This window comes from Portunus trituberculatus, chromosome 37 (genome assembly GCF_017591435.1).
Source record: "Portunus trituberculatus isolate SZX2019 chromosome 37, ASM1759143v1, whole genome shotgun sequence".
Lineage (NCBI taxonomy): Eukaryota > Metazoa > Arthropoda > Malacostraca > Decapoda > Portunidae > Portunus > Portunus trituberculatus.
In genome coordinates this window covers 2846241-2871686 of record NC_059291.1, presented here as the reverse complement: position 1 = coordinate 2871686, position 25446 = coordinate 2846241, and the positions used below count along the sequence as shown (strand labels likewise).

The 25446-nt window shown below is 42.2% G+C and overlaps 1 protein-coding gene across 3 annotated transcripts in view; it reads left to right on the top strand.

The window, feature by feature from the left end:
• LOC123513832 (fibronectin type-III domain-containing protein 3a-like) overlaps positions 1-25408 on the top strand; it is a 91104-nt gene extending 65696 nt beyond the window's left edge. Inside the window, exons 1-20 of one of the 3 annotated variants that reach the window (XM_045271220.1) lie at positions 8782-8835; positions 10757-11974; positions 12880-13009; positions 13829-13984; positions 14430-14536; positions 14931-15118; positions 15463-15594; positions 15746-15931; positions 16151-16397; positions 16618-16822; positions 17174-17392; positions 17898-18015; positions 18306-18528; positions 18880-19025; positions 19179-19439; positions 19825-20040; positions 20494-20660; positions 21200-21330; positions 21519-21713; positions 22086-25408. In XM_045271220.1, coding sequence (XP_045127155.1) covers positions 10886-11974; positions 12880-13009; positions 13829-13984; positions 14430-14536; positions 14931-15118; positions 15463-15594; positions 15746-15931; positions 16151-16397; positions 16618-16822; positions 17174-17392; positions 17898-18015; positions 18306-18528; positions 18880-19025; positions 19179-19439; positions 19825-20040; positions 20494-20660; positions 21200-21330; positions 21519-21713; positions 22086-22217 — 4248 coding nt within the window. In that variant the 5' untranslated portion in view covers positions 8782-8835; positions 10757-10885 and the 3' untranslated portion in view covers positions 22218-25408. Of the gene's footprint in view, positions 1-11; positions 176-8372; positions 8538-8781; positions 8836-10756; positions 11975-12879; positions 13010-13828; positions 13985-14429; positions 14537-14930; positions 15119-15462; positions 15595-15745; positions 15932-16150; positions 16398-16617; positions 16823-17173; positions 17393-17897; positions 18016-18305; positions 18529-18879; positions 19026-19178; positions 19440-19824; positions 20041-20493; positions 20661-21199; positions 21331-21518; positions 21714-22085 lie in introns of those variants that run through there. The other 2 variants (XM_045271221.1, XM_045271222.1) reach the window with 2 other exon arrangements.
• The last annotated feature ends 38 nt before the right edge of the window (positions 25409-25446 follow it).

Genomic DNA, 25446 nt, shown 5'->3' with positions numbered 1-25446 from the left:
TTTCTCTCCAGGTCCGACAAGCGTGAGGCTGATGTCGTCCAACTCCTCCCCGCCCATCCCTCTCCCGGTTCAGGTTCCTCCAGGCCACGTGCTGCAGCAGATCGTGGACGAGACGGGCACCCTGAGGCACATCATCCTCTCGCCGCAGCCCGTACCCGTGCCCATCTGTCCCTATGTGAGTGTTGTGAGTGAGTGAGTGATTGTTTCCTTGGTTCGTTGGTTGGTTGAGTCGATGCTTATGGTCTTGTTGGGTTCAAGGTGGTGGTGGTGGTGGTGGTGGTGATGGTGATGATGATGATGATGATGGTGGTTGTGTTTAGTGTTTTCGGGTTTTCTTGAATGATGATGATGATGATGATGATTGTGTTTGGATTATATTGTTTAGATTTTTCAAGTCCTGCCGACGTTCATATTTCTCTCTCTCTCTCTCTCTCTCTCTCTCTCTCTCTCTCTCTCTCTCTCTCTCTCTCTCTCTCTCTCTCTCTCTCTCTCTCTCTCGGTTTCGTATTTTGGGTCGTGATTCATCGAATATTTCTAGGGTTTTTCTGGGGTTAAGTTGCTTTTTTTTTTTCTAGTTTGGATGTCGTGACTTTTTTTTTTTTTTTTTTTTTTTTTTTTTCTTGGTGTGTGTTTGTGGGTCTTTTTTTGTTGTTGTTGTATATTATCCCTTACTGTTGATTTTTGTTGATTTTTTTTTTCGGGGGAGGTTGTATATATTTACTGATGTGCATAGTTAACAAGTCAATCGATCGTTTGTGTGTTGTGATCTGTTTTCTTCCCTTTCCTCTCTATATTCACTCATTTTTTTGGTCAATATTTTCCTTTAAAGTGTGACATCGTGTGTGTGTGTGTGTGTGTGTGTGTGTGTGTGTGTGTGTGTGTGTGTGTGTGTGTGTGTTTATGTTTTTCCATCCCCTTTTTGTACTGTATATTCTTGTTTGTTTCTTTTGTTTACTCTCTTCTTTTTCTTTGTTTACTCGTTTGTTATTGGTACTGTTATTGTTTTGTCTCCTTTTCACTGTCCTTTGTTTCGAGTCTTGTTTGTTTACACTGTGATTTCTGGCTGCTCTACTTTCTTCTGTTACTGCTCTCTTGGCCTCCTCCTCCTCCTCCTCCTCCTCCTCCTCCTCCTCCTCCTCCTCCTCCTCCTCCTCCTCCTCCTCCTCCTCCTCCTCCTCCTCCTCCTCCTCCTCCTCCTCCTCCTCCTCCTCCTCCTCATTAGTGAAGCCATCGATCACTTCTTCCATCTCCTCCTCCTCCTCCTCCTCTTCATCTCTTTGATATAGAACCGTTCTAATTCTGTCCCCCTGACGTCAGGCGCTAAAAAGAATCATAATAGTGCAATGTTCTTTGTCGTCATGGTCGTGGTCGTCTCTGCGGTGGTTGTTTGCAGCTCCATTGATGTTTTCCACTGGGCTTTGTGGCGAAAACTTTTCTCCTTTTCATGTGTATCATTGGTGTGTATTGCCGAGTGTCTGTGCGTAGGTGCTTGAGGGGGCGTTGGGTGGGTGGTCATGCGGGTGAGTCGGTGAGTTCCTTGTCCATCTCACCTTGGTGTGTATGGTATATTGCGCTATCGTCTCGCTGGGTGCTCGCTGTGACAACTTGCAGCGTCAAGAGTAAAGGTCGTCGGGGTGTTGGCAGCTGGGACGCCTGGACGAGTGGCTAGGTGGTGGTGGTGGTGGTGGTGGTGGTGGTGGTGGTGGTAGTAGATTTTTTTCCTTTCTTCATCTTCTTCTTCTGTCTTTTCTTCTTCTTCTTCTTCTTCTTCTTCTTCTTCTTCTTCTTCTTCTTCTTCTTCTTCTTCTTCTTCTTCTCCTTCTTCTTCTTCTTCTTCTTCTTCTTCTTCTTCTTCTTCTTCTTCTTCTTCTTCTTCTTCTTCTTCTTCTTCTTCTTCTTCTTCTTCTTCTTCTTCTTCTTCTTCTTCTTCTTCTTCTTCTTCTTCTTCTTCTTCTTCTTCTTCTTCTTCTTCTTCTTCTTCTTCTTCTTCTTCTTCTTCTTCTTCTTCTTCTTCTTCTTCTTCTCCTCCTCCAATTTCTTCTTCTTCTTCTTCTTCTTCTTCTTCTTCTTCTTCTTCAATTTCTCCTTCTCCAATTTCTTCTTCTTCTTCTTCTTCTTCTTCTTCTTCATTTCTCCTTCTCCAATTTCTTCTCCAATTTCTTCTTCTTCATGTAATAGTTGTGGCCATAGCAGCAGCATTAGTAGTAGTAGTAGCACCAGCAGCAGCAGCAGCAGCAGGAGCAGTAGTATAGGCTTGTTATTGTTGATGTAATAGTAGTACAGTAGGCACAGCGGTAGAGACAAAGAAAATAAATATCTAGGCTGGGTTAGGCAGGCGGTGGTGTTGTATATATCGTATAAAACCAGTCGAGGATGTATTTGTTATTTTTATTCTATTATCGTACATGAAGGAGGGCTTCTCAGCTTTATTTATGTACTTACTTCATCTGTGTGTAGCGATGGAAGCGAGAGTTTCTTAGCCCTAGACTTCGTACAGTATTGTATATATTATTGTACACTCCAACTTGCTGGCTACACCAAGAAGGCGTGTGTGTGTGTGTGTGTGTGTGTGTGTGTGTGTGTGTGTGTGTGTGTGTGTGTGTGTGTGTGTGTGTGTGTCTGGCTCGCTATCCGTCTGCCAGTCTGTCCCTTATCCTCTCAACGAAACTATGCACATCAAGTCCAGCCATATAAAGAGAGAGAGAGAGAGCCAGCCAGCCAGCCAGCCAGCCAGCCAGCCAGCCCGCCTCGCCCTGTCATGAGTTGGTGCCAGGCGCGGGTCAGGGATTGAACCCTACTCGTCTGTACGTGGCATTGAGGCCCCCCCGAGCCCCCATCTCAATCACCGCCGCTCCCTTGCCGAGGCCTGCCGTTAACACCCCTCCTCCTCCTCCTCCTCCTCCTCCTGCGCTTACGTAAGAGTGCCAGCCAGTCAGACGTGGTATCGAACTTTCTTTGGCCTTTCATTGTGCTCTGTATCATTACTTCGTACGGCATTATTAGGTGGGAAGGGAGGAGAAATAGGGGCTTGACTTCACGTCCAGGGAAGGAAAGCTGGAGGAGAAAGAACAAGACTTGGAGGAAGAGAAGTGAAGAGGAAAGAGGTGTTATTACGTACGAGGAAGTGGAGGTAGACGAAGAACAGATGGAGGTTACGTATGAGGAAGAGAAGGTGGTGGAGGAGGACGGGGAGAGGGAGGAGACGGACGAAGGAGAAATGGAGGAGGAAAAGGAGGTGGAGGAGGTTAGGGTTGCCGCCTACTGCCGTCCAGTCAAACCAACATGGCGGCGTGTTTGTTTACAACCACCTCTGGTAACCACATCAAGGCCTGCGTCCGGAGCAGCGTGCCTGACCCTGGCTTCGGGAGGTGGCGCTGGCGGCCCTCAGAAGGTGTCCGGTGAGGGTCCTCGGCACGCAGTCCTCCCTGCGGGGCAATCAAGGGCAGGGGAGGTGTGTGTGTGTGTGTGTGTGTGTGTGTGTGTGTGTGTGTGTGTTGGGGGGGGTGCGGCCTGAGAGATCCTGCTCATCACACCTTCAAGGAGAGAAAGACAGACAGACAGAGAGAGAGAGAGAGAGAGAGGTTCGTTGTATGGTGAGGGAGAGCTGAGGAAGGCGCAGGAGATGGAGAAGGGGAGTGGGGAGTCAGCGGCATCCACCGTTTGTTAGGTAAACAAGAGGGAGACGACGGGGAGGGATGAGGAACGGAGAGATGTGAGGGAGGGAGAGAGAGGGATGGAGGGAGGAAGGGAAAAAGGCGGCGGCTGGCGGCTGGCGGCTGGCGGCTGGCGAGGCTCAGTTGCATGACACCCTAAATGCTTCCTCTATCATCTGCTTCTCTCCTCCCTCTTCCCCTTCTCCTCCTCCCTCTCCTTCTCTTTTCCCTCCTCTCCTTCACTCCGCCTTCCTCCCCAGGCGTCGCAGCCACGTCAAGGGCGGAATGGCCTTCAGGAGTCTCCGTACGCCAGCCTCAGGAATCTCCTCGCTTCACAGAAGGAGTCTCTGACTGACTTTCTTCGATCAATAGAGGAATTGCGGCGGCGAACGGCGTGCGTAGAGAGAGAGAGAGAGAGAGAGAGAGAGAGAGAGAGAGAGAGAGGTGCCAGTCGTGACGTGTCTGGCACCGACTGTGTTTACTAGTGGGATCTCAGTGCCGCCGCCGTCGCCACCATATATACTACTACTACTACTACTACTACTACTACTACTACTACTACTACTACTATCACCATCACCACGTCATCACTACACACACCTGATTATAGTCTGGTTCAGTCTTCTTTAATATCATCCCATCTGCCACTTCTTACTCGAGTCCACCTTCCCACACCTGTTCTCCATCCCCTCCTCCCCTTCCTTCCTTCCCCTCCTTCCCGCTCTTCCTTCCCTTGGCCTCCTTCCTCCTTTCCCTCTCCACCCGACCCGTGTCCCCTCGCCAGTCTCTTCATGTTCCATTCCCTTCTCTCCTTCCCCTTTAATGTTACATTCGTATAAGATATTTTTTCCTGCCGTTCTTCTTCCCATAATGTTCTGCTTTTCAAATAATGTTCTGCTTTTCAAGGTAACGCGCCAATTTTCCTTTCTTGATAACCGTCACGTCCCTGCTTTCTTCTTCTTATTATTATTATTATTGTTATTTTGGATGCTGTCGTTGTGATAAAGGGAAACATGGATTTAAAGTACGTGCTAGTCTCCGTATTCCTTCGTATTTTCCTGGAAAGCGTTAAAGGGACAACAACAGAGGGAGAGGCCAGGAACGCCTTCGTGCAATAATATCTATGTAGTGTGTATCAGGCGGGAACCGTAAGGGTGGTATTGATTTTCACTTTCGGTTTTGTCTGTTTTTCCCTCTCTGAATTTGATATTTTTGCGCAGATTCTTATATTGTGTCCCTTATGATACAGTAGCGGTAATATGGTATTAGTCAAAAAAGGAAGTAATACGGCAATAAACCTTGCTAATTTGACAAAATGAGTAGTCTGGGAGGTACTTAAGAAGCGAGTTTAAGGGAGAGGAAACGAAGACGAGGTGAGGGGAAGGAGCCGGAGGGAGGGAAAGGCGAAAGGGAGGGGAAGGAAGGGGCGTGGACGGCGGGACAGCCAGACGAGGCTCGGTGGCGGCGGCGGCGGCGGCGGAGACCAGAATTTCAAGCTGATAGTCTTGCCAGCACGCCTCCCCCACTCCTCTCCTCCTCCTCCTGGCTTCTAGTATCTATCTACCTCTCCAACTCTTCACTTCTTCCTTTTCCTCACCCCCCATGAATCTGTTTCTCCTTCAGGCCTCCTCTCTCACTCCATTCTCAAATCTTAATTTTAACTTCCTTCCTCGTCTCAATAGTCGTACGTTTGGTAGTGCAGCTCCTCCTGCTGCTACCATAGTTACGTTACGTTTACTCACGGGCGGGAGTAGGGAGGGACCAGACTAGAGGGAAAAAATATATAAAAGTGAATTTTGCAAAGACATTTTCTAAATATAGTATGAAGGAGCGAGAGAGAGCGAAAGAGAGGCCAGACACTGACTTCAGGAGAGGAAGTGAAGGAGGAAAAGATGCTGCAGGTGGCATGAGTAGGGAGAGTTGGGGTAGGGTGCGGGGAGCGGACTTGGGGACGAAGAGAGGAGACGGGAGAGACCATTACTAAACACAACTCTTGAGGCATAGAATTGCTGTCAGGAATATACTAGATATATACAAAAATATAAAGAAATTTGGTAATGGTATGACATGATTGTAATGCCACTAACAATTACACTATATGACAATACTTGAATGAAAACTGTAATAGTTCTGACTTTCCTTTTTTTTTTTTTTTTTTTTTTTTTTTTAATTAACTGCACGTCCTATTTCATTTAGTTATTGTTGACACTTAACATCTTGTGCAACGTGTCGTGTGGCTACGTGCAAAAGTCACGTCTCAGAAAGAGAATATGTAGAGTCTGGGAAAGAGGAGTAAAAATTGCATTGAGAGAGAGAGAGAGAGAGAGAGAGAGAGAGAGGCTGCGAGGCGGTGTATGTGTGTGTGGGGGGAGGAGAGGAAGGGTTGGACGTCTACGTTTGGATTCAGTCTCTTTATTCCCCCGGCTCGTATCCCCCACCCACTCCTTTTTTCATGTTTTCCAGTACGATCGCATTCTGTACAGGGCGAGGCAGGGAGAGGATGGGCTTGGCGGAACTCGAAGGCAGAGAGAGAGAGAGAGAGAGAGATGGGGGAGGATACTCTTGCGAATATTGCGAGTAGAGTGCGCCTTTAGTTAACCTAGTTCCCTCTCCCCTCTCCCTCTCACCCTCCCACAATGCCAGGACGGGGCGCGGCTAAAACCAGACAACGTTGGGCTAAATCTGTTCCTCCTACGCTGTGCTGTTGAAGGGACGCCGGAAACGTTGTCATTGTGGGGGATGGGGGGCAGGGGGTGAAGAAGGCGCGAGTGAGGAGACACCGGGAATTAATGGCTCGAGAAACGTTTCTTTGTGGTTATAAAATTTGATGTACTTGGTGGTTCAATTTATTTTTTATTTGTTCGTTATTACTGTAATTATTATTGATGATGTTGTTATCTTGATCTTGCTGCTGTTGCTACTGCTACTACTACTACTACTACTACTACTACTACTACTACTACTACAGCTGATGTTACCACCCCTGCCACTACTACGTTCAAATTATATAAAATGTCCACATGGGTTACATATATTGTATTCCCTCGTTGAATTAATTAAGTAGAACTATTTATTCTCTCTCTCTCTCTCTCTCTCTCTCTCTCTCTCTCTCTCTCTCTCTCTCTCTCTCTCTCTCTCTCTCTAGGCGCAATCGGAATTTCCCTCTCGTGTTCCTTGTAAGTGCTGCGAGCTGGAGATAATGGGGGTGGTGCTATCAAGGAAATAATGGTACTTGTTGTTGTAGTCTTGATGATGGTGATTGTAGCGGTCCTCGTAATTACTTACATGTGTATTCGTATGAGAGAGAGAGAGAGAGAGAGAGAGAGAGAGAGGGGGGGATAGGTTTAGTTTTACGCATGAATTTAAGATAGAATACAACATTGCATATATAGTGAATGTGGTGGTGATGATGAAGATAAAGAAAATGTAGATTTACGTAAATGAGAAATAAAAAAAAATGGATTACGTCAAACCTTCGTAATCTTAATCATATAAAAGTAAGTAATAATGCACAGAATCATTGTTATCTAACGGCACAGATTTAATTGTTACCATTGTACTGCAAAGCGTGTCATTGTTCCTTGGCAAAAGAGAAAAAAAAAAGTTTATATAGTTCAGCTAATAGAAACAACATAAATGCCTAATATCTTACTCCAGTGGGGCTTCGTTTCGATCCTGAGCATGTTTAAATCAAGCTCAGTAAGGCTTCCCATCATATTGCATGTCAGGCACCTCTGATCATACTTATGCAGGGTGTGAACGTGCTGTCGTTACGCTGTTCCCGCACTCAACATTTCCTGGCGACCCGCGTGACACTGGTGACTGGCACGGCTTGAGTGGTGTGGCCCTCTAGCTTGGGAAAAAGTATCGTACGGTCTAATCAATAACTTTACAAACTTTATTACGGACGTTCATCATTTACTTTAATTCATTGTTATATGATAGCTCGAGTTTATGAGTAAACGCGGTGCTTTGTGGTATGGGAGGCGATGAATTAAGCTGTCAAAGGTGGTTTCCCGTTTCATTAATTCCGTGGATAAATTGTCATTCAGTTCTAAGTGATACGTTTGCAGTTAACACATTTTGGTATATATTTATATATTTTTTTTTATTGTCTATTTCGTCTTGCGAATACACGCGAGGGGAAATCCACAAGGACCACCCGAAGAGTCTTGAGATGAGGTAAATCTAGTTATCTCTTTGGCTCAATTTAGTCGCTGTAAATTATAATAGTAATAAGAGGAGGAATGTGTGGCGTCGCTGGCAGCATGTGGTGACGTGGCTCTCTCCCTCTCCCTCTCTCCCCCCCTCTTAGCTCTAGCCATCCCGCTCCGCCTCCTTTTTCGAGAACTCTCCATGTTATTTCAAACTAACCATATATATCCGTGTGAAAAATCGAACTACACATAACAAATGGATCTCTTTTAGTGTCAGCCATTTATGTTAAAACTTCTAGAAAAGTTTCATATCAAAAAATCTTCCATTTGCCTCTCCCCTCTCCCTGTCTCTCCCATCACACCCAAAGACCCGTGTAGTAAATGCCGCGTTGCCAGGCGCTTGATACTGATCCACCCACTCCAGCCAAATGATCGTGCTTTGGATCCATTCCTCTCTTGTTGATACATTAGCAGAATTTATGTTGTTGAAAAAGCGAACTAACTAGTAAATAGGATTAAATTGCATTTAAGAGAGAGAGAGAGAGAGAGAGAGAGAACCACTAGAGGTCGCGCATGTCTTGGGTTGATAGAGCGGCACAGTTTTGCGTGAATTTCGAGGTCCCTTGATCTTACCGGCGTTAAAATGGTCAAATAACAGTGGCTGCTCTTCACTCACGCCTTGCTTCATTGGCCCGGGGACGAGGAAGATATAATGCCTGGTGGAGAGGTGAGTAAGTCGCCAAAAAGAATACCAATATGTTAGTTATTCGAAGTAATACGTGTCCATCTCCCACTGTTTTGGTTCGGTCCGCCGCCCCCCGACCCCCTTTCGTCAACCCTCCTCACTTCCACGTCTTCCTTCTATCACTCCCCCGTTCCCTCCTGGCCCTTCTATGTGGCAATGATAGCAAAGATAAAGTTACAAGTGATACCTGAATGCTCTCAGTGGTCGTTTGTGCGTGTTGGGACTTGGGAGTGACATAAAGCATCATTTGATTAATATCGCTACCAACAAGAAGATATTGGTTGTAATGATGAGTTATGTAGCATGTAGAAGACAGTTGAATTACTTATGTGATTTTATGAGGGCTACAACGGTGCCGTGTAATGTGTACTTCTGCAATAGAGAAAAATGTTCGCGAAATTAGTGTCGAATGTATGAAGAAAAACTTAACACGCCCTGGAATGTGGAGGCTCTGAATTATTTATGTTGCCTGTGCTGGTAGCTGTAGTGTCAGTAGTAATGCTAGCAGCGGCTGTAGGTCATTAATAACTGTAGTTAACATTGTTGTATTTCATTTGTATTAGTAGTAGAAATGGTGGTTTAGTTTCTTAGTTTCATTACGTTATGCGTAAGGTGCCAAGGATATAACATTTCACGCATAGGGGGGAGCTAGGTGCTCGGGGAAGTTAGAATAAACTTATGATTGTTCGGTCAGGTTAGATTAGGTAAATTTATTGGTTTAGTATCAATCCAGCAGTGATGAGAGGTAGGAGCTGTGGTACTGGGTGGTTTGGAATTAGTGGTGAAGGTAGTACAGTGCAGCAGGTGACGTCTGCCCTCGGCGACAGGAAGTCTGCCCGCCAGCTGTTTCTGCGGCGGTCCGTGACACGTGGCATGCGACGGCGCGGAGATACAGGTGTTAGAGGGAGGACCGCCATGACAGGTGTTCAGTAGAGAAGAGAGATTAACAGGTGTCTGCTGAATCTTTATCACACACACACACACACACACACACACACACACACACACACACACACACACACACACACACTAAGAATACATATAGTAACATGATAGCGTGTTGGTATAGCTTTGACATTGTAATTTTGCTTTGGATGTCATGCAGTAGTATTACGGTGGATAGACAATGTTATAAAGGTGGTGCATGTTCATAACTATAATGTTATCGGGTGGTATATATTTCGAGGTATTGTTAGTTATGTTTATACCAAACAAACACAGTATATGATAATGTAATTACTTCCCTAGTAAACATGATATGTTGGTAGAGTTGGTTGAATAGTGTTTCAAGTAGTGAAAAGTGTGTGTGTGTGTGTGTGTGTGTGTGTGTGTGTGTGTGTGTGTGTGTGTGTGTGTGTGTATATATATATATATATATATATATATATATATATATATATATATATATATATATATATATATATATATATATATATATATATATACATATACATACATACATACTGCACCAATATGTGTATGCTTATATAAGATGAATATAGTTAAGAAAATATTTTTTTCCTTTTCGTATTTATACACTGATGTCCAGTATAATGACAAGTGCTGACTCAGTGCAGGTGTTTCGCGTTAGAGGAAAAAATGCATGAGTATTAACCTTGGTGGGACTGATATACTTGTATGTATAATTGGTTGAATATTTAAATAGAAAATTATTAAAATTCAAGTGTTCTTTAACACGAAGCAGTTTCCTCAAGTTGTGTATTGAAAATGGTTTTAAGTGGAGGAACTTGCAGTGTAGTCTCCCTTATTTCCCTAGAATTGTTGGTTTGCCGAGGAGAAGACTGTCGCAGTGGTTAGTTACCCTTTCTAGAAGAATGAGAATGGGAGAGAGCAATTTATTTGTCGACATGCAGGAAGAGACTTAATTATATCACTTCTGTTTCCAAATTTTTCCTCCACTAATTGTGGAGTATAGTCTCGCATGTATCCTTATGCCTGTGCTGGAGAGCACCACAACCACATATGTATTTAGTTACTGTGAATTATTATGACGGAGAAACATGTGTTGAAATACGAGTCACATTTTTGTCATTTTTTCCTTCAATGGAATAATTCTTTATCTTCTTGTTTTATTTTTCGATTTATTTTCATAACCTTCGAACATTCTTGTTACTGTTATTGTTATTATTATTATTATTATTATTATTATTATTATTATTATTATTATTATTATTATTCAGAAATTCAGTGAGAACTGGAATACTAAAGAAAATACATGAAACAAATCGACGAGAAATATTTCAAGAGTAAGTGATTTGGTGAATCAGTGAAACTTTTTTTCTATAAGAGAACAAAAATTAATGTGACTGATGAGTGAAAGGGAAGGACGGATGGCTGAGGGAGTGAGTGATGGTGGTGGTGATGGTGATGATGGTAATGAGGAGGTGCTGATGGAAGATGCAAAGGAGAGAGGGGAGAGGGAAGAAGAGGAAGACAGAGATGGTGCTGTTGGACACGTAGAAAATTCGGAGAGGGTGGAGGAGTCTGTTGCTGGGCCCACCACATCCTTCTCATCATCATCCGTATCTCCTCTCCATCCCACTCTTTCCTCTGTTGCTCCCATCCTTCTCTCTCCTTCTCCTCCTCCTCCTCATCACCATCCCACAGGCTTAAGTCAAGAAGGCTTGATCACCATCACTACTCCGTCCCCCTCCGCCTCCACCCTCACCACCACCGCCACCCAACCTCCTGTGGAAAAGGAGGCCCCAACAGTGACGTCACCGCTCAGACCCTCCGTGACATCTAATAAGACCGATGAGAATGACAGCCGCGTGCCTCAGCCATCACCACCACCGCCACTGCACTGCCATGAAGCAAGTGGAAGTCCCGTAGAAATATCAGGAGAAGAGGAAAGTTCTCTTTCGTTAGTTGCAACACCACTGCAGCCCAGCAAGGAATCGAGTCAAGGCACATCGCCGCAAAACAAGGAACAAAAGACAGTACTGTCCCAACGCGAGGAAAAAAATGGGAATTCCCGCCTTGCTGCATCCTCAACAAGTAAAGAAGCAAACAGAGAAACCGTATCAAGCAAAGGAAAAAGTAAAACATTATCCTCACCCCGTAAGGAAAAAGGGAAAGCATCATCACCATTACCATCAGCAACATCAACATCATCACCACCAAGAAAGGAAAGAAGCAGTTCAAGTTTCCCAGTGACATCATCTCCCGGCATGGAAAAAAGTGAAAGCCAACCCTCCGCCGTGCCACGCAAGGTCACCACTGAGTTCTTAGTGGTCAGGGAGGGGCAGGAAGCAAGGAATCAAGAACCCCAGGCGCCTGATGTAGGAGTAGGAGTAGGAGCAGGAGCAGCAGCAGGAGGAGGGAGGAGTAGAGTTGGCATGCCCTTCTTAATTAGGGTCAAGCAAAGTGATGGACAGATCGTAACCTACAGAATGTTGGTTAGTATTACATGTAGTCGTAATAGTAGTAGTTGCAGTAAGTAGTAGTAGTAGTAGTAGTAGTAGTTGCAGTAAGTAGTAGTAGAGTTAGTGGTGGTGATGGAAGCGGCGGGTTGGGTTAGGGTGTCATAGTAAGTTAAGCTCGTCATAAATTCGCTTAGAGCTGTGTGGCGTGGAGGGACTGTTCGTAGTAGTGGTGGCGGTGCTAGCGGTGATGTCATTCTTACTACCTTGTGTTGGTGGTGTTGGTGTTGACGCCTATGACTCCATTGAGCTGTGTTGCCTTGTATCATGGTGTGCTGCCTTCTGGTGTTGGCTGGGCCGTGTCACCCGTGTTAGGGCAGCCCAGCAGTTCTTACCTTGTTTGTTGATCACGGTTTATGGTCGTAAGTGGCATTCCTTGTCAAGGACAGGGTTTTGCTTTGTGTGTGTGTGTGTGTGTGTGTGTGTGTGTGTGTGTGTGTCAGCAGTATCCACCCACAGAACAATATAGTAAATGATACAATAAAATTCAGACACATTGAGACAAGTTAGAGTGATGTGCATTGTGTTGTGTATTGCATAAAAGAAAATTTTACATTCCAGACAAGACAGGAATTTGATCTCATGAATTTTAATATTACATGATAATAGAAATGTAAAAATGTGTTAAATAGTTTTGTTATATTATTATTGTTATTACTAATTACTGTAGTTCTTTTCTTTTCATCATTTTTAATACTCTAATTATGACCATCATCATAATAAAATGTTTGTTTATGGAGAAACTTGCTACTGAAGTATATAACTAATAGTCTATATCTATCAAAACACCACCAGCCTCGTATTATTCTCTAACACCCATGGTATGTACAAACTTTTCCCCCGTGTCCTTGAATTAACACAGGGTTTGTCTATCTCCACAGGGTCCAAACACGGGGCAAGGGCCTCCTCCGTTCTATCCCCCACCTCCGCCTGGCCCTCCTCCTCAGAGCTACGCACCCTTCCAGCCCCCGCCACAGTATGCCCCCATCATGTCACCACCCTTGACACAAAGTGAGTTGTTATAATTTTTCATTTCTTGGTGTCTTGTACGTATTTAGTTCACAGTGCCCAGATTCCAATTTCTCATTTCCTCCTCCTCCTCCTCCTCCTCCTCCTCCTCTCCTCCTCCTCCTCTTCTTCTTCTTCTTCTTCTTCTTCTTCTTCTAATTACTGGCAAGATGTAGGAGATGAAAGGCTTTGACCTATTAGCTTTTAAGTTTGTAAGGAAGGAATGGGCAATGTAATTAGCTGCAAATTCATGTACTCAATCTTTTAAGAGTGAAAATTTTATGGATTATTGGAAAGATGTAGATTTTTCAAAATATTGTTCAGGAAAGTTCATGTTTATAACTAGGTGTTTGGCTGTTGTAAAGGACTTCACAGTTACTGAATGTGCTTGCTGTGGTTTATCAGTTTATCTTGATATCAGTAAATGTGAAAATCAAGGACATTCATCAGTTTGTTGTGATATGATTCCACATCATGTAACTTTTTTTGATGTTAGGAAAGCAAGTCTGATTCAAATACAGTATATGCAAGATATGTAATATGTAGTAATCAATTATATACTGCTTATCATTCAGTGTGATCTGAGGGTCTATCATGGTGCCACACTTTATAAATAAACACATTAACTATCAAAAACAAATGTTAACTTTAAGTTACTGGTTTCAGAAGTACTACTTCATTCTATGAACATGGCTAGTTTTTGTACACAGTAAAAGGACCTTTTATAATTTTTCATTATTCAAAGACTTCATTAGTATATAATATTGTTTTCTTAGTTTCTTTGTTTTTTTGTCTCCTTCATTAATTCTTCTCTCTTGCCAGCATCTCCACCTCCACCATTCACCCAAAAATCTGAGAGGCACCTGCGTCAATGTGACAAGCCCCGCACCTCCAAGTACTACCCACGACAGCCACACCAGAACACCAAGTCCGGCAGCAGCAGTCTTCAGAGCACTCCTCCACTCTCCCCTAAGAAAGGTACAGACCCTTACTTCCTCTTCCCCATCCTCTTTAATACACACAAGTGCCTCTCAGAACCACTTCACCTTGTGTTGCTATTAATCATGGAGCGAGGGTCAAATTTTCATTGCTAGCTCTTTGTGTCGTTAGTGCATGTGTTGTTTTGTGATTATGTCCCCTGATTGAGAAAAAGATCCTTAATGTGTCATTGTGATTGTTTACTCTATAGCATCTAAGTTCTGTTGGTTGTTTTCACAACTACTTCAAAGGAAATGAACTTATATTGTTATTCTTTACTTATATTGAAAAAAATAAGTTCACCATTGGAAAGTTAACTTTGATCTTAAGTAGTACTTCTTAAATTATTTTCATTAATCATCAAAGAAAGGAAATAAGTAATATAGAATTATATGTTATCAGATTGTTTTAATGAGAATCTAAGGAAAATGTACCTATCCCACAGAACCGCTGCCTAAGAAGAATGGTGGAGAGGAGGAGGTGCAAGGGGAAGATGGAGAGGACCCTCAAAATACATTACAACATCTACTTTCTCAGGTCAAGCCCCCTAAGGTGAGCACTGCCAGCCCATCATATCTTTGCTGTTGTTGGTCACTGGCATTGGTAACCCAACACTAGTAACTAACACATTCTTCCCATAAGAATTGCAAAAAATGTCACCACTGCCATTTCAGTTAAAAGAATAGATTGTAAATGATGTGCTGTTAAGGCAAAGATGTAAAAAAATACTTGCCAAATGAGTTCCCAAATAGACAAGAGTTCAGTTTTATCAACCATTATAAGTTTTTGGTTGCATTTATATTATTAATGAGCTCCTTGTTTACTTTATAATTACAATTGATAATGTAGGTAGATTGAATTCAAAATAGAGGATTGCTTCATATATGGAATTTTATCAATTAGCCAAAAATATGATGTGTTAGTTTAGCTTGTATTGAACTTGCAGGTGGTGGAGGTGACACCCTACACGGCCGTCCTGCAGTGGGTGGCTCCAGACCTGGGTGGGCATCAAGAGGAGCTCGCAGTGACAGAGCTCCGCTATGAGGTCTTCCTGAATGACAGCCCTTACACCACCATCCACACTACCCAGCTCAGCATCACTGACCTCAAGCCAGCCACTGACTACAGGGTCTTGTGAGTGCAGATCTTTAACTAACTGATTATTGTTATTTGTGTTGAATTTGTCACTTGATTTGCAGTTTGTTATTTATGAATATGATCCACCCAACTAAAAAGTAATGTATTTCCATGATGAACTAAGACTGACAATGAATGCATAGATATTTCATCATGATAGATGTGTTTTGTGGTTTCTCGTGTTAAGTATGCTTAAGACCGGCTAGAAAGATTAGATCTGTATCTAATTAGATAAAGCAGTAAAATTAAATGATAAATAACAATTTTTAATAGATGATGTTTTTAATATTTGTATCAAGAGTTATTGCATTCTTTTCCTAAGTTTTTACTGTCTTCCACAGTTTCCACTGCCTTTGTGGGAATGTGCGGGGGGACACTAGTGGAGTGACCTCCTTCCACACTGAAGCCACAGTTCCAGATGCTCCACAGCTCCCCAAGATGGTGAATAAGACAAAAACTTCTCTTCAGTTCAGGTGAGGCTTTTGATAATGAAAGGTCCTATTGCTAGTTCTCTTTTCTTGTTTCTTTTGAGTACTGAATGTAATTTAAATGATTATAAGCCCTTATTTTTGCCACTTACTGAATGAGGGACTGAGGACAATGATGTTGTATAACCACTATCAGGTGGACCACAAACAACATGAAGGACAACGGTTCCCGAGTGACGGCGTTCATCCTTGAGATTTTTGGCAGTAATGGGGAGTGGACCGAGGTGTACCGTGGCAAGAATAAGCAACACACCGTATCCAAACTTCAACCTAACACTCGCTACCGTGTACGCCTGGCAGCTGTTAATGACTTGGGCAAGAGGTAAATGTTGACGATGACTCCATGCAAATGGACATTCTTGAGATTTTAATTTTCTTTGTGATTTCCTTATTATACTTGTGCAATGGAGTTGTTGGCTCTATGTGACTTCTCTGTAATACGTGCTCAAAGTTTAGTGATTACTAACTAGTTTTTTAAAGTCTAGGTTATCCATTTTTCTATTTACTTTTAATGTTAACATGATCTTTTGTCCTTTTGCAGTGATTACAGTCCAGAGACACTTGCTTATACAAGTGGAGTGGTTCCTAGCCAGCCACCTCCACCAACTCTGGAACATGCCTCTGTCACTACCCTTAGTCTTGGTTGGCCTAAGAGGCCCACAGATGACACCTACACCTTGCATATGGAGGATTCCCTTAATGGATATGGTTTCCGACCTGTCCACAATGGCAAAGAGACCAGATTTGTTTGCCAGGATCTGAGGAAAAATACATACTATAGATTCAGGGTAAGTGCTGTAATGTGTTGTCATATGATTGTATCTGAATAAGAATATAACTTATTGTACAGCTTAGAATACTGCAAGGATTACCCAAATCTGTATCTGCTTTCATTAGATGAGTACAATAATGTCACTGGAAGAATGACATTATTTCAGTTCCAGCTTCAACTTTCATTTCAGCTAGTACTGATCTTAGTTGTAAATCAACAAATTCCTTTCCTCACAGTTGTGTGCTCATAATGATGAGGGATCATCACCATTTTCTGAGGTTGCTACGTACCCAACACTGCCTGACCGACCCAAGCCTCCATCTCCCCCAACTGTCAAGGGCCGACCAAAGTCATCAAGGCTGGTAGTTATGTGGGGTTGCCCCATTGACAATGGAGGTGCTCCTGTCACCTCCTATAGGCTAGAATTGGACCGTGGTTCAGGTGAGGAGTTGTTCTAGTAATTGTTCTCTAAGGAGATATGAAGGATTGCATGCGAAGTTGTTTACATGAAATCCTACAATGTGTTCTTCAGGTTGATTGAATTTGAAACATAAAAGTCAAAATTTGGTCATATTGCTGTAAAGTATAAATTTTCCCTTTAGTCTTTACCCTTGTACTCCTTCATACTTCCATATGGTTCTTTCAATATTTACACAGACTGGTTCTACTCATTTAACATAAAGACATTTCAGTTTGCACTCCCTTCTTTTCATATGATATCTAACCAAAAAAAAAAGAATGTATACAGATTTATTTGATATATCTGACTGATGTTTTACTTTGGCTTGACAGGGTTTGAGTGTGTATACTCTGGGGAAAAGTTGGAAGCAGAATGCACTGACCTTGTCCCGGGGAAGAGCTATCGTGTGCGAGTGCAATGCAAAAGTTCTGGAGGAAAGAGTGACTGGAGTGAAGTATCCACAGTGACTACGGAGGCGGTGTGTCCTGGAGTGTGTCCATCTCCGCGCCTCTTAGGCAAACCCAAGGCCTCCCAGCTACAGCTAAAGTGGGGTAAGTATCTCCCAGTATTTGGCAAGAGTGTTATTGTGCAAGTATGTCCGATTACACATTCTTCGTATATCCTACTTATTCATTCTTTATTAGCTATCTGAAATTAAGCTTGTGCATATGATAAATAATAAGAGTATCAGATATGAAATAAGATTTATATGTATATATATATATATATATATATATATATATATATATATATATATATTTTTTTTTTTTTTTTTTTTTTTTTTTTACACTTTTCATTAGATTTAATGTCACTTCATACCCTACTACTGACATAACCTCATATTTTCCCAGTTTCTAATCAATTTAGGTTGAACAGCTTTCCTGCCTTTTTTTTTTTTTTTTTTTTTTTTTTTATTATTATTAATGAATAGCATGTCAGGATGTTTCTGATTCCAATATGTGTAGAAAATTTCAATGATGTCAAGCTAAGTTTTATTTTAGGAGCTACCCAGAGGATCATGAAATTAATGAGCACTTTTGTTTTGTTGTGTTGCAGGTGACCCAGACCATGACGGAGGTGCTCCTATACTGGAATTCCACATAGACATGACTGCCCCTGATAATGATCGGCGCCAGGTATACCGAGGTCGGGACCACGAGTGCACTGTTGCCAGGTGAGAAGCAGGGAGGGATGTCACCAAAAGTCCTCTGCATAGGAATGGTAGAAAAATGTTTGTGATATTTTCAGTGATTAATTTGTACCAGATTTATGGATAATCATGTTGTATAGTGAATAATGTGTTCACTTGGTGTAGAGTATGATTTGTGTCTTTTTATTGTACATTCAATTGAAGGTCTGGCATGATTTTGATAGGGCATTAAGGTACTGTTTGATATTTACCAAGTTCCATCAGATACCCTTACCAATCATCCACCATTAACTTCATTCTGTTCCCCACCTCAGCCTCCTCCCAGGGCGACCCTACATCTTCCTTGTGAGGAGTGTTAACCGCATTGGGCAAGGGCCTTGGTCTGAGCCCCTGGAAGTGGTGAGTGGAGCAGGTCCACCAGACACTCCCCACCCACCCCACCTGGCATGTCGAAGTCCACACTCAGTGCATTTGATCTGGGAGGAGCCAATCAACAATGGAGCTGGCATTGAGCAGTATAACATTCAAATTGCTGAGGTGAGGACTTTTGCTGTTCATTATTTCTTATGGCTGTGATTATGTGAAATTTTTGCAACTTGGTCCACCTCTTATTATTGTTAGCAAAAATTTTAATAATGAATAATCCTAGGAACTACAAATTTAAGTCTCTTTCTTTTGAGAGAGAAAACAAAGAATTATATCCAGAATTCTTATATGTTTTGAAGCAGCTTAAGGAAACCATGTTTGCCATTTTGGAGCCAGATTGTATGGAAAAACTGTACAGTAGATGGTACAAAGATAAAAAATAAATTCCACAAGTATCAGCTTGAAATAAACAAAAATCATACATCTCTTCTATGACCTAAATTCTATTTGGATCACCTATAGGTGTCTTGTCCCCATGCTGAGTCCTCCGAGTCCTCCTCAACATGTGGTGACCCAGAGTCTGACCTGACGTTCACTAGTGCTTACACTGGATCAGCCACTACCACTGAAGTACGGAATCTGTCACCTGCCACCACCTACGCCTTCAGGTGAGGAGTGGGAATGAAAGATCTGATTTCCATTAGGGATAGGATTTGTATTGCAAGGGTATGGAGGCAAAGGTATTAAGTCGTGCAGGTATTATTCAGGCATTATATTTGAATAACAGATTTTAAAACCCTATTCTTTACATTTAATTTCAGAGTATGCTGTAGTAACAGTGCTGGAGTGAGTGCATGGTCATCCCCAGCCACTGTCACCACACCAGCTTCTCCCCCTGCCCCTGTGACCTACATTTCTTCCACACCTGCTGCCACCACCATCACCTTGCTGTGGGGAGAACCAGCCAGCCATGGAGATCCCATCACTCACTATGTCATAGAGGTGGGAGACCGCACCGTCACCACCCCAGGCCCAGAGACAGAGTTCACCCTCACCGACCTGCTGCCAGAGACGCTGTTTAAGTAGGTTGAGTGATGCTATGGTCGCCATCCATCAGTTCATCTATTTGTTAATTGGCTTGATTGTTGATAGTGCCTGCTCTCTCTCTCTCTCTCTCTCTCTCTCTCTCTCTCTCTCTCTCTCTCTCTCTCTCTCTCTCTCTCTCTCTCTCAATATAAATGTTGATCTTCATTTTTGCATACTTTTGTGAATTGCTTTTGGAATTTTCATTTTTGCAACTCGGTATTAACAGCATTGAGTCTAAAGCAATACAGGCTAAGTATGCTATTCAGAAGCAGATCTTCTTACAACTGAGTGGGGCTTATAACTTATACAAACCTGAAATAAAAAATGCAAGTTTGCCATTCATACTTTTAACACTACATGCCTCTCTTCTTTCCAATGCAGGCTACGCATCCAGGCCATGAACAGTGTTGGTCCTGGGGGTTTCAGTGCCATCCACAAGGTGACCACCCGACCCCTGCCACCAGCACCCCCAACCCTGGAGCTGGTCAAGGCCTCCTACAACTCTCTCAAGTTGAAGTGGGGTGATGGCCGCAACCTGGATATGCTGACATACTCCTTAGAGATGGAATTTACCAATCCCCACAATGGCAACCGAGAGTAAGTTAATGCTATACTAAGATTCAGGACTTGAAAACAGAAAAAGTGTCTATGAAGCATCATAGGATTGTCATCTTGTGATAAGTAAACCTTGTGAATAAATAACATCTGGGTGTTGGAAAGGCAAACCCAGTTATTGAAATGTTTAAGGCATGAAACATTACTATTGTATTTACGGTGTTATTTTTTGTTTGTTTTTTATATTTATTAGTTTTTACAGGACTGTAATAAACTTCTTACCTTATATGATTTTAGTTGGAAAATACCTTAATTTCTGATTATGATTTATGTACTTTTTTTAAAGAGCCTACCAAGTTTCATGTATGTTCTGTATTTAAAATTTTCTCTTGAAACCACCACCATGATTACTGTTGTATTTGCCTTTCCCTATTATTTCTTATCAATCATTACCATTCTTGAGTGGCACATCATTATCATTGTTTCCATTGACAGGTTCTATCAAGTGTATAGTGGAACCAATCAGAACTACAAGGTTGCCCGACTTGAAGAGAATACCAAGTATCACCTCAGGATCTGTGCTAGTAATGAGGCTGGCACAGGGCCCTTCTCCCCCATCACCTCCCTCTCCACTACTAAGGCTCCCCCGCCTCTCATCAAAGGTAGGGGAGTCTTGACATACTATCTGGCTATCTCTTTGATGCCTTCCTTCTTCAGAATTGTCTCCCAAGGGGGTTGTCATGACTGAAGAGTCTCCACCTTTATCAATCAAGATTAATTTATTTTTTTGTTCAAGTATCTGGCCATTACTCGCAGATACCTCATCCTATCCTTCCATCTATCGAGTAGTCTTGCTTTTTTATCCTGACCTTCAGTTTTATTTATATGCATTGATACTGATCTGTGCACTATAGTCTTTATTCATATGTGAAATTTCCTCACAACCTCATGAATTGGCAGTGTGTTGTGCTTTTGAGCCCACATGAATGAAATTTTCTTGGTCATACCTGTGATACCAATCCTATTATGTTCTTTACATTTGTAAGCTCTGTTTTCCTTATTTAAATTGAAGGACAAAATAATATGAACAATAGCATGCCAATAGATTGAATCAATCTTTCCTCTCTGGGGTTTATTTATAGTGTTGAGTAGTGTAGCACAGGGCAACATAAACTGATGTCATTCTTTTGTTCCCCTCTAGCACCCCGGGTGACTGAAACACCTGAGGGGAGCCATCTGGTGGAGTGGTGTAGTGTCAGGTGTCCAGGGGAGGATACCATAAACTACCGCCTTCAGATGCTGCAAGCTGGCAAGGACCAGGATTACTCTGTGGTGGGTATTCTTCCAGTGGCTTGTTCCCCTTTCTACACACATGTAAGCTTGAAGGATAGCAATAATTACTTTCTTTCCTTCCCTCAGTTTCTCCAAAGCTCATTTGCTCCTGAACTTACAGAAAATCTTAACTGATTTAAAATCATAACATTAAACTCAATTAATATGACCTGTATACTGTGTTTCAGGTTTATAATGGCAGCGAGACTTCCTATGCTCTGACACACCTCGACCCTCACTCGGGCTACTATGTGCGTGTGTGTGGTGTGCGTGTTTGCACTAATGGGGAGACCATGACTGGGGCGTACTCATCCCCAACTCTCTTCAACACCCCCAAGCCTGCCCCCATCACCACCACCAAGCCAGCAGTCAACACCTCTCAGGTATGTGATCCCTCTCTTTCCTACACATGGATAAATATGTAGTTCAGAGATTAAAAGATTAACATGTATTTGAAAATATGTATGAACTGTATCAGTAACTAGTGTCATCATTTTGGTAAAATTACATTTTACAAATCAAGTTTGAACCACTGGATTCATTGATATCTGATTAGAATAAGACATTTTATATGTTTGTCTATTTCAGGTGTGGCTTGATAGTGCATTATTATAGATAAGACCTTTCTATTTTCCCATTGTACTTAATTATTTGGTGTGGGATTGCCTTAGAATCAGAGTGTGGCAAGTGTGTGTGTAGGTGGATGGGTGTGGATGTGGTGAGTATGATGCTTATTCAGTTGACCATGTTTTCAGGATGTTGGGTTCCAGTGGCAGAGGCTGAGTGATCAGCAAAAGGCAGCTGTCATCCTGGCAATGTTCTCTTTGTTCTGCGCCTTTGCAGCCATTGGACTGCATCACTTTGTGGCGCCAGATCATGGTCGGTAACCCAGCGATGGCTACTATCATCACCATGTTTTTATATTCTCCTTGAAGGTACCCAGATTTATCCTGCTGTGAAGACATTGGCTGAACCTGCCCAGAGAGGGTGTGGCCAGCAGAGCCAGGCTGGGCTCTAACTCTGAGAGTAGATTGGTACACTGCAACCCAAGTATGATTTACAAATACTTAAAACTTTATAATTTGCTTATATGGATATCTTTTTATACAAATGCTTTAGTTCTCTTTGTAATGTTGAACCTTTGAAGAAGATTTTTGGTACCCATGTAGGTGAGAGGGATGTCACTGAAGCTATCATTCCACTCTTCTCGATCTGGTGTGCAGGCTCCAGTGGAACCCCTAGAAATCATTGAGGCTGTGTGTGCACAATTGTAATTTTTACTATCGTTGCCAAGTGTATCACTGTACTCTCGTTCACTTTATGAGGTGCTGATTTTTGTGAAGTTGCAAAAAAAGAAAAAAAAACCCTGCTTCCCAAAGTGTATTTTTAGCGGACAACGTTTTGCTTGATACTCTGTGCTGTCTGATGTGTTGTTTAAGATGTTGTGAAAATTAGTTTTATATAGTAGTCAGACTTGATTTATAAACCTCAAAAAACAAAAAAGAAAAAAATGTCTCCATTTGACGAAGACTGCACTTCCTCTCTTCTTCAAGATGTTCTGAGTAAATTTGACTCACATTCCGTGAACCGAAATCTCCGTATATAGTCGCTCGTTTCTAGTTTAAGTTCCCAAACTTTGTAATAATGGACCAAAAATAGCTGCCACTGCTAGTTCTGTGTTTGTATACCCCAGACGTACTTAGGAACCACACTGTCATAACCTCGTCAGCAGTCATAAAGCATGGCACCTGGGTTCAGTTGATTGGTCTCTGTATTTCTTAGTTTCCACTGCCTCTGGATGCTAAATGTTTCAACACTGGTGCTCAATAGTGGTTCGTGTGCTGCTCCTGTGCTCAAGTGGATGGCTCACCTGTAGCTTGCATCTGATTGAGCTGCTACGTTCAGCTTTGTTAGGTACCACAGTATTTTTTCTTGTGCTTTATTCCCGTTGGTGCAATAAGTGGTGGATATATTTCCATGTCAACAGTATTTAGCTCCAGGGCATTATGTTCTGTTTATGGGCAGGATGAACAGCAGATGCTGGGTAAGAGAGGAGGAGTAGGTGGTGAGGTAACAGGAGCTGGTGTAATCAATTCACTACTCTTTATGTAACTGGGATAACACTTGACACATTTATCATCTCGCACACTACATTAATAATATTATCATTATTATTATTATATTATTATTGTTATTTCATGATTATATTTTTTTATGTTGACATTTCCTTGGCTGGGTGTTAGTTGCTGTTGCTCTCTGTGTGGTGTCTTTTGGGTGTAGGGAAGGAGTGTTTTCCTCCATGTCACCACTACCACCACCACCATGCACTCCTTCAGTCAGGGACCTCTATCTCCTGTGAATGTGACTTCTCTTTTCTGTTCTTCTATTGCAAGTACCATCAAGGTGAACCAGAATCGCTTGAATGTGGGTAGCAATTTTCAAGGTCAGTTCCTGTCGGTGGATTTTGCCATCGCTGTTGTGTAGCATCATATATAGGTTACTATTTTTTTTTTATTAGTCCCGTCAAGTCATGAAGTAGTGTGGAAGTTACAAAGGTGATGAAAATACAAGTGAGGTGAAGTATTGGGTTTGGTTCCAAGCAGTTATGGCAGCAATCGGCTTGATAAGTATTTAGGAAAGGTGAAGGGGATGTGGTGGTAGTCGACAGATTTCAGATGGGAGAATGTAGTGTAAAGAGCTTAGTTGCTAAAGGAGAGGAGTCTTGGAAAGAATGAATGAAAGGTGGTTGTGGTAGGATTGGTGCAGGCTGGTGGTGCTAGACTGTGATGTTGTCCTGTGCTGAGGAGCCTTGCAGGACCCTATGCTCCTGCTGGCGGCCTGGGGGAGATGCCTGACAGGAGAGAATAGTGTCCAAACTGTATTTTGTAAGTTGATATACATATATACATAAAATATTCAGTAATCATAAAAGATGGCAGATTATTTTATATGAATCAAAATATATTATAATGTATGTATTTGCTCTTTTTTATCTGGTATCAGTAGGTTGCTCTCCAGCAAATGGCGCTTTGGTGTATTGGGGTGTTTTCCTTGTTCCACTTGGTGTTGTGGCACGCTGTGGCCCACCCACAGATGTGTGTGTGTGCGTGTGTGTGTGTGTGTGTAGGGGTCACTCGGCAGTCTGTCTGCTGGACAACCCCACAGTAAACACAGCCAGAAGATAATAATTGTAAACTTTAAACTGAAATTTCAGTTTGAGCACGGGAAGTCCTTATTTTGTGTAAATTTGATGTTATTCATATTATTTTCCTGTGAATTGTGACGAGTTTGGCTTCTACTGTTCCTCTTGGCCTAGACCAAAGGTGCATTACATGGAGACATTCCCTGGTCACAGTTTGCAGAAAGGTGATTAGGATGACCCTAAAGTGAATGACATAAAACAAGGTATTGGTAGTGGCACAACTGACTGGAGGAAAAGATCAGTGAGGTTTTGAATCTGTGTCAGTGCCATCAATGAGGCATCAAAATTAGTAGAGCATGGGCATTTCCACTGTGATATTTATGAGAGCATTTTGAAAGATCAAGGATTGTGTGGTTCGCCTTTGACAGATAAGAGGAAGAGCTCTTATAGCACTGTCTTGATATTAATGTAATGTGTGCTTTTTCCTTTTGGGTGGAGGCTTTGCCCTTACTTTTTTTATTTATATTTTTATTTATTTATTTATTTTATTTTTTTCTTGTTTCTCCCATTCCTAACACCCTGAGTGTGGTGGGCAAATGGCACGTTGAACTGAGTCGTAAATCTTGTCTGTCAGCATGTGCCACAGATGCCAGGGCCACCAGACTGATGCTAAATGGAGAGTGTGGATGAGATAGAGGAAAGGACCAAGCATTACCTAGGTAGGGGTAGTCCATCACCTTGTTGCTGTTTTCTTCACCTTAGTTTATTGTTTTGGCCCTCAAGTATATTTTTGGATATGTGACATTAGCATTCTAAGACTTATGTATCATAAACTTGTGTAAGTATATCATAAAAATATTCTTTATACATAATATTATAAGTAAAAAATGTATACTCTCATATTGCCTGCAAATATGAATTATATTCTATATATTATATTTTGTTTTAATGTTTCCATTGCATTAGTGTTATCA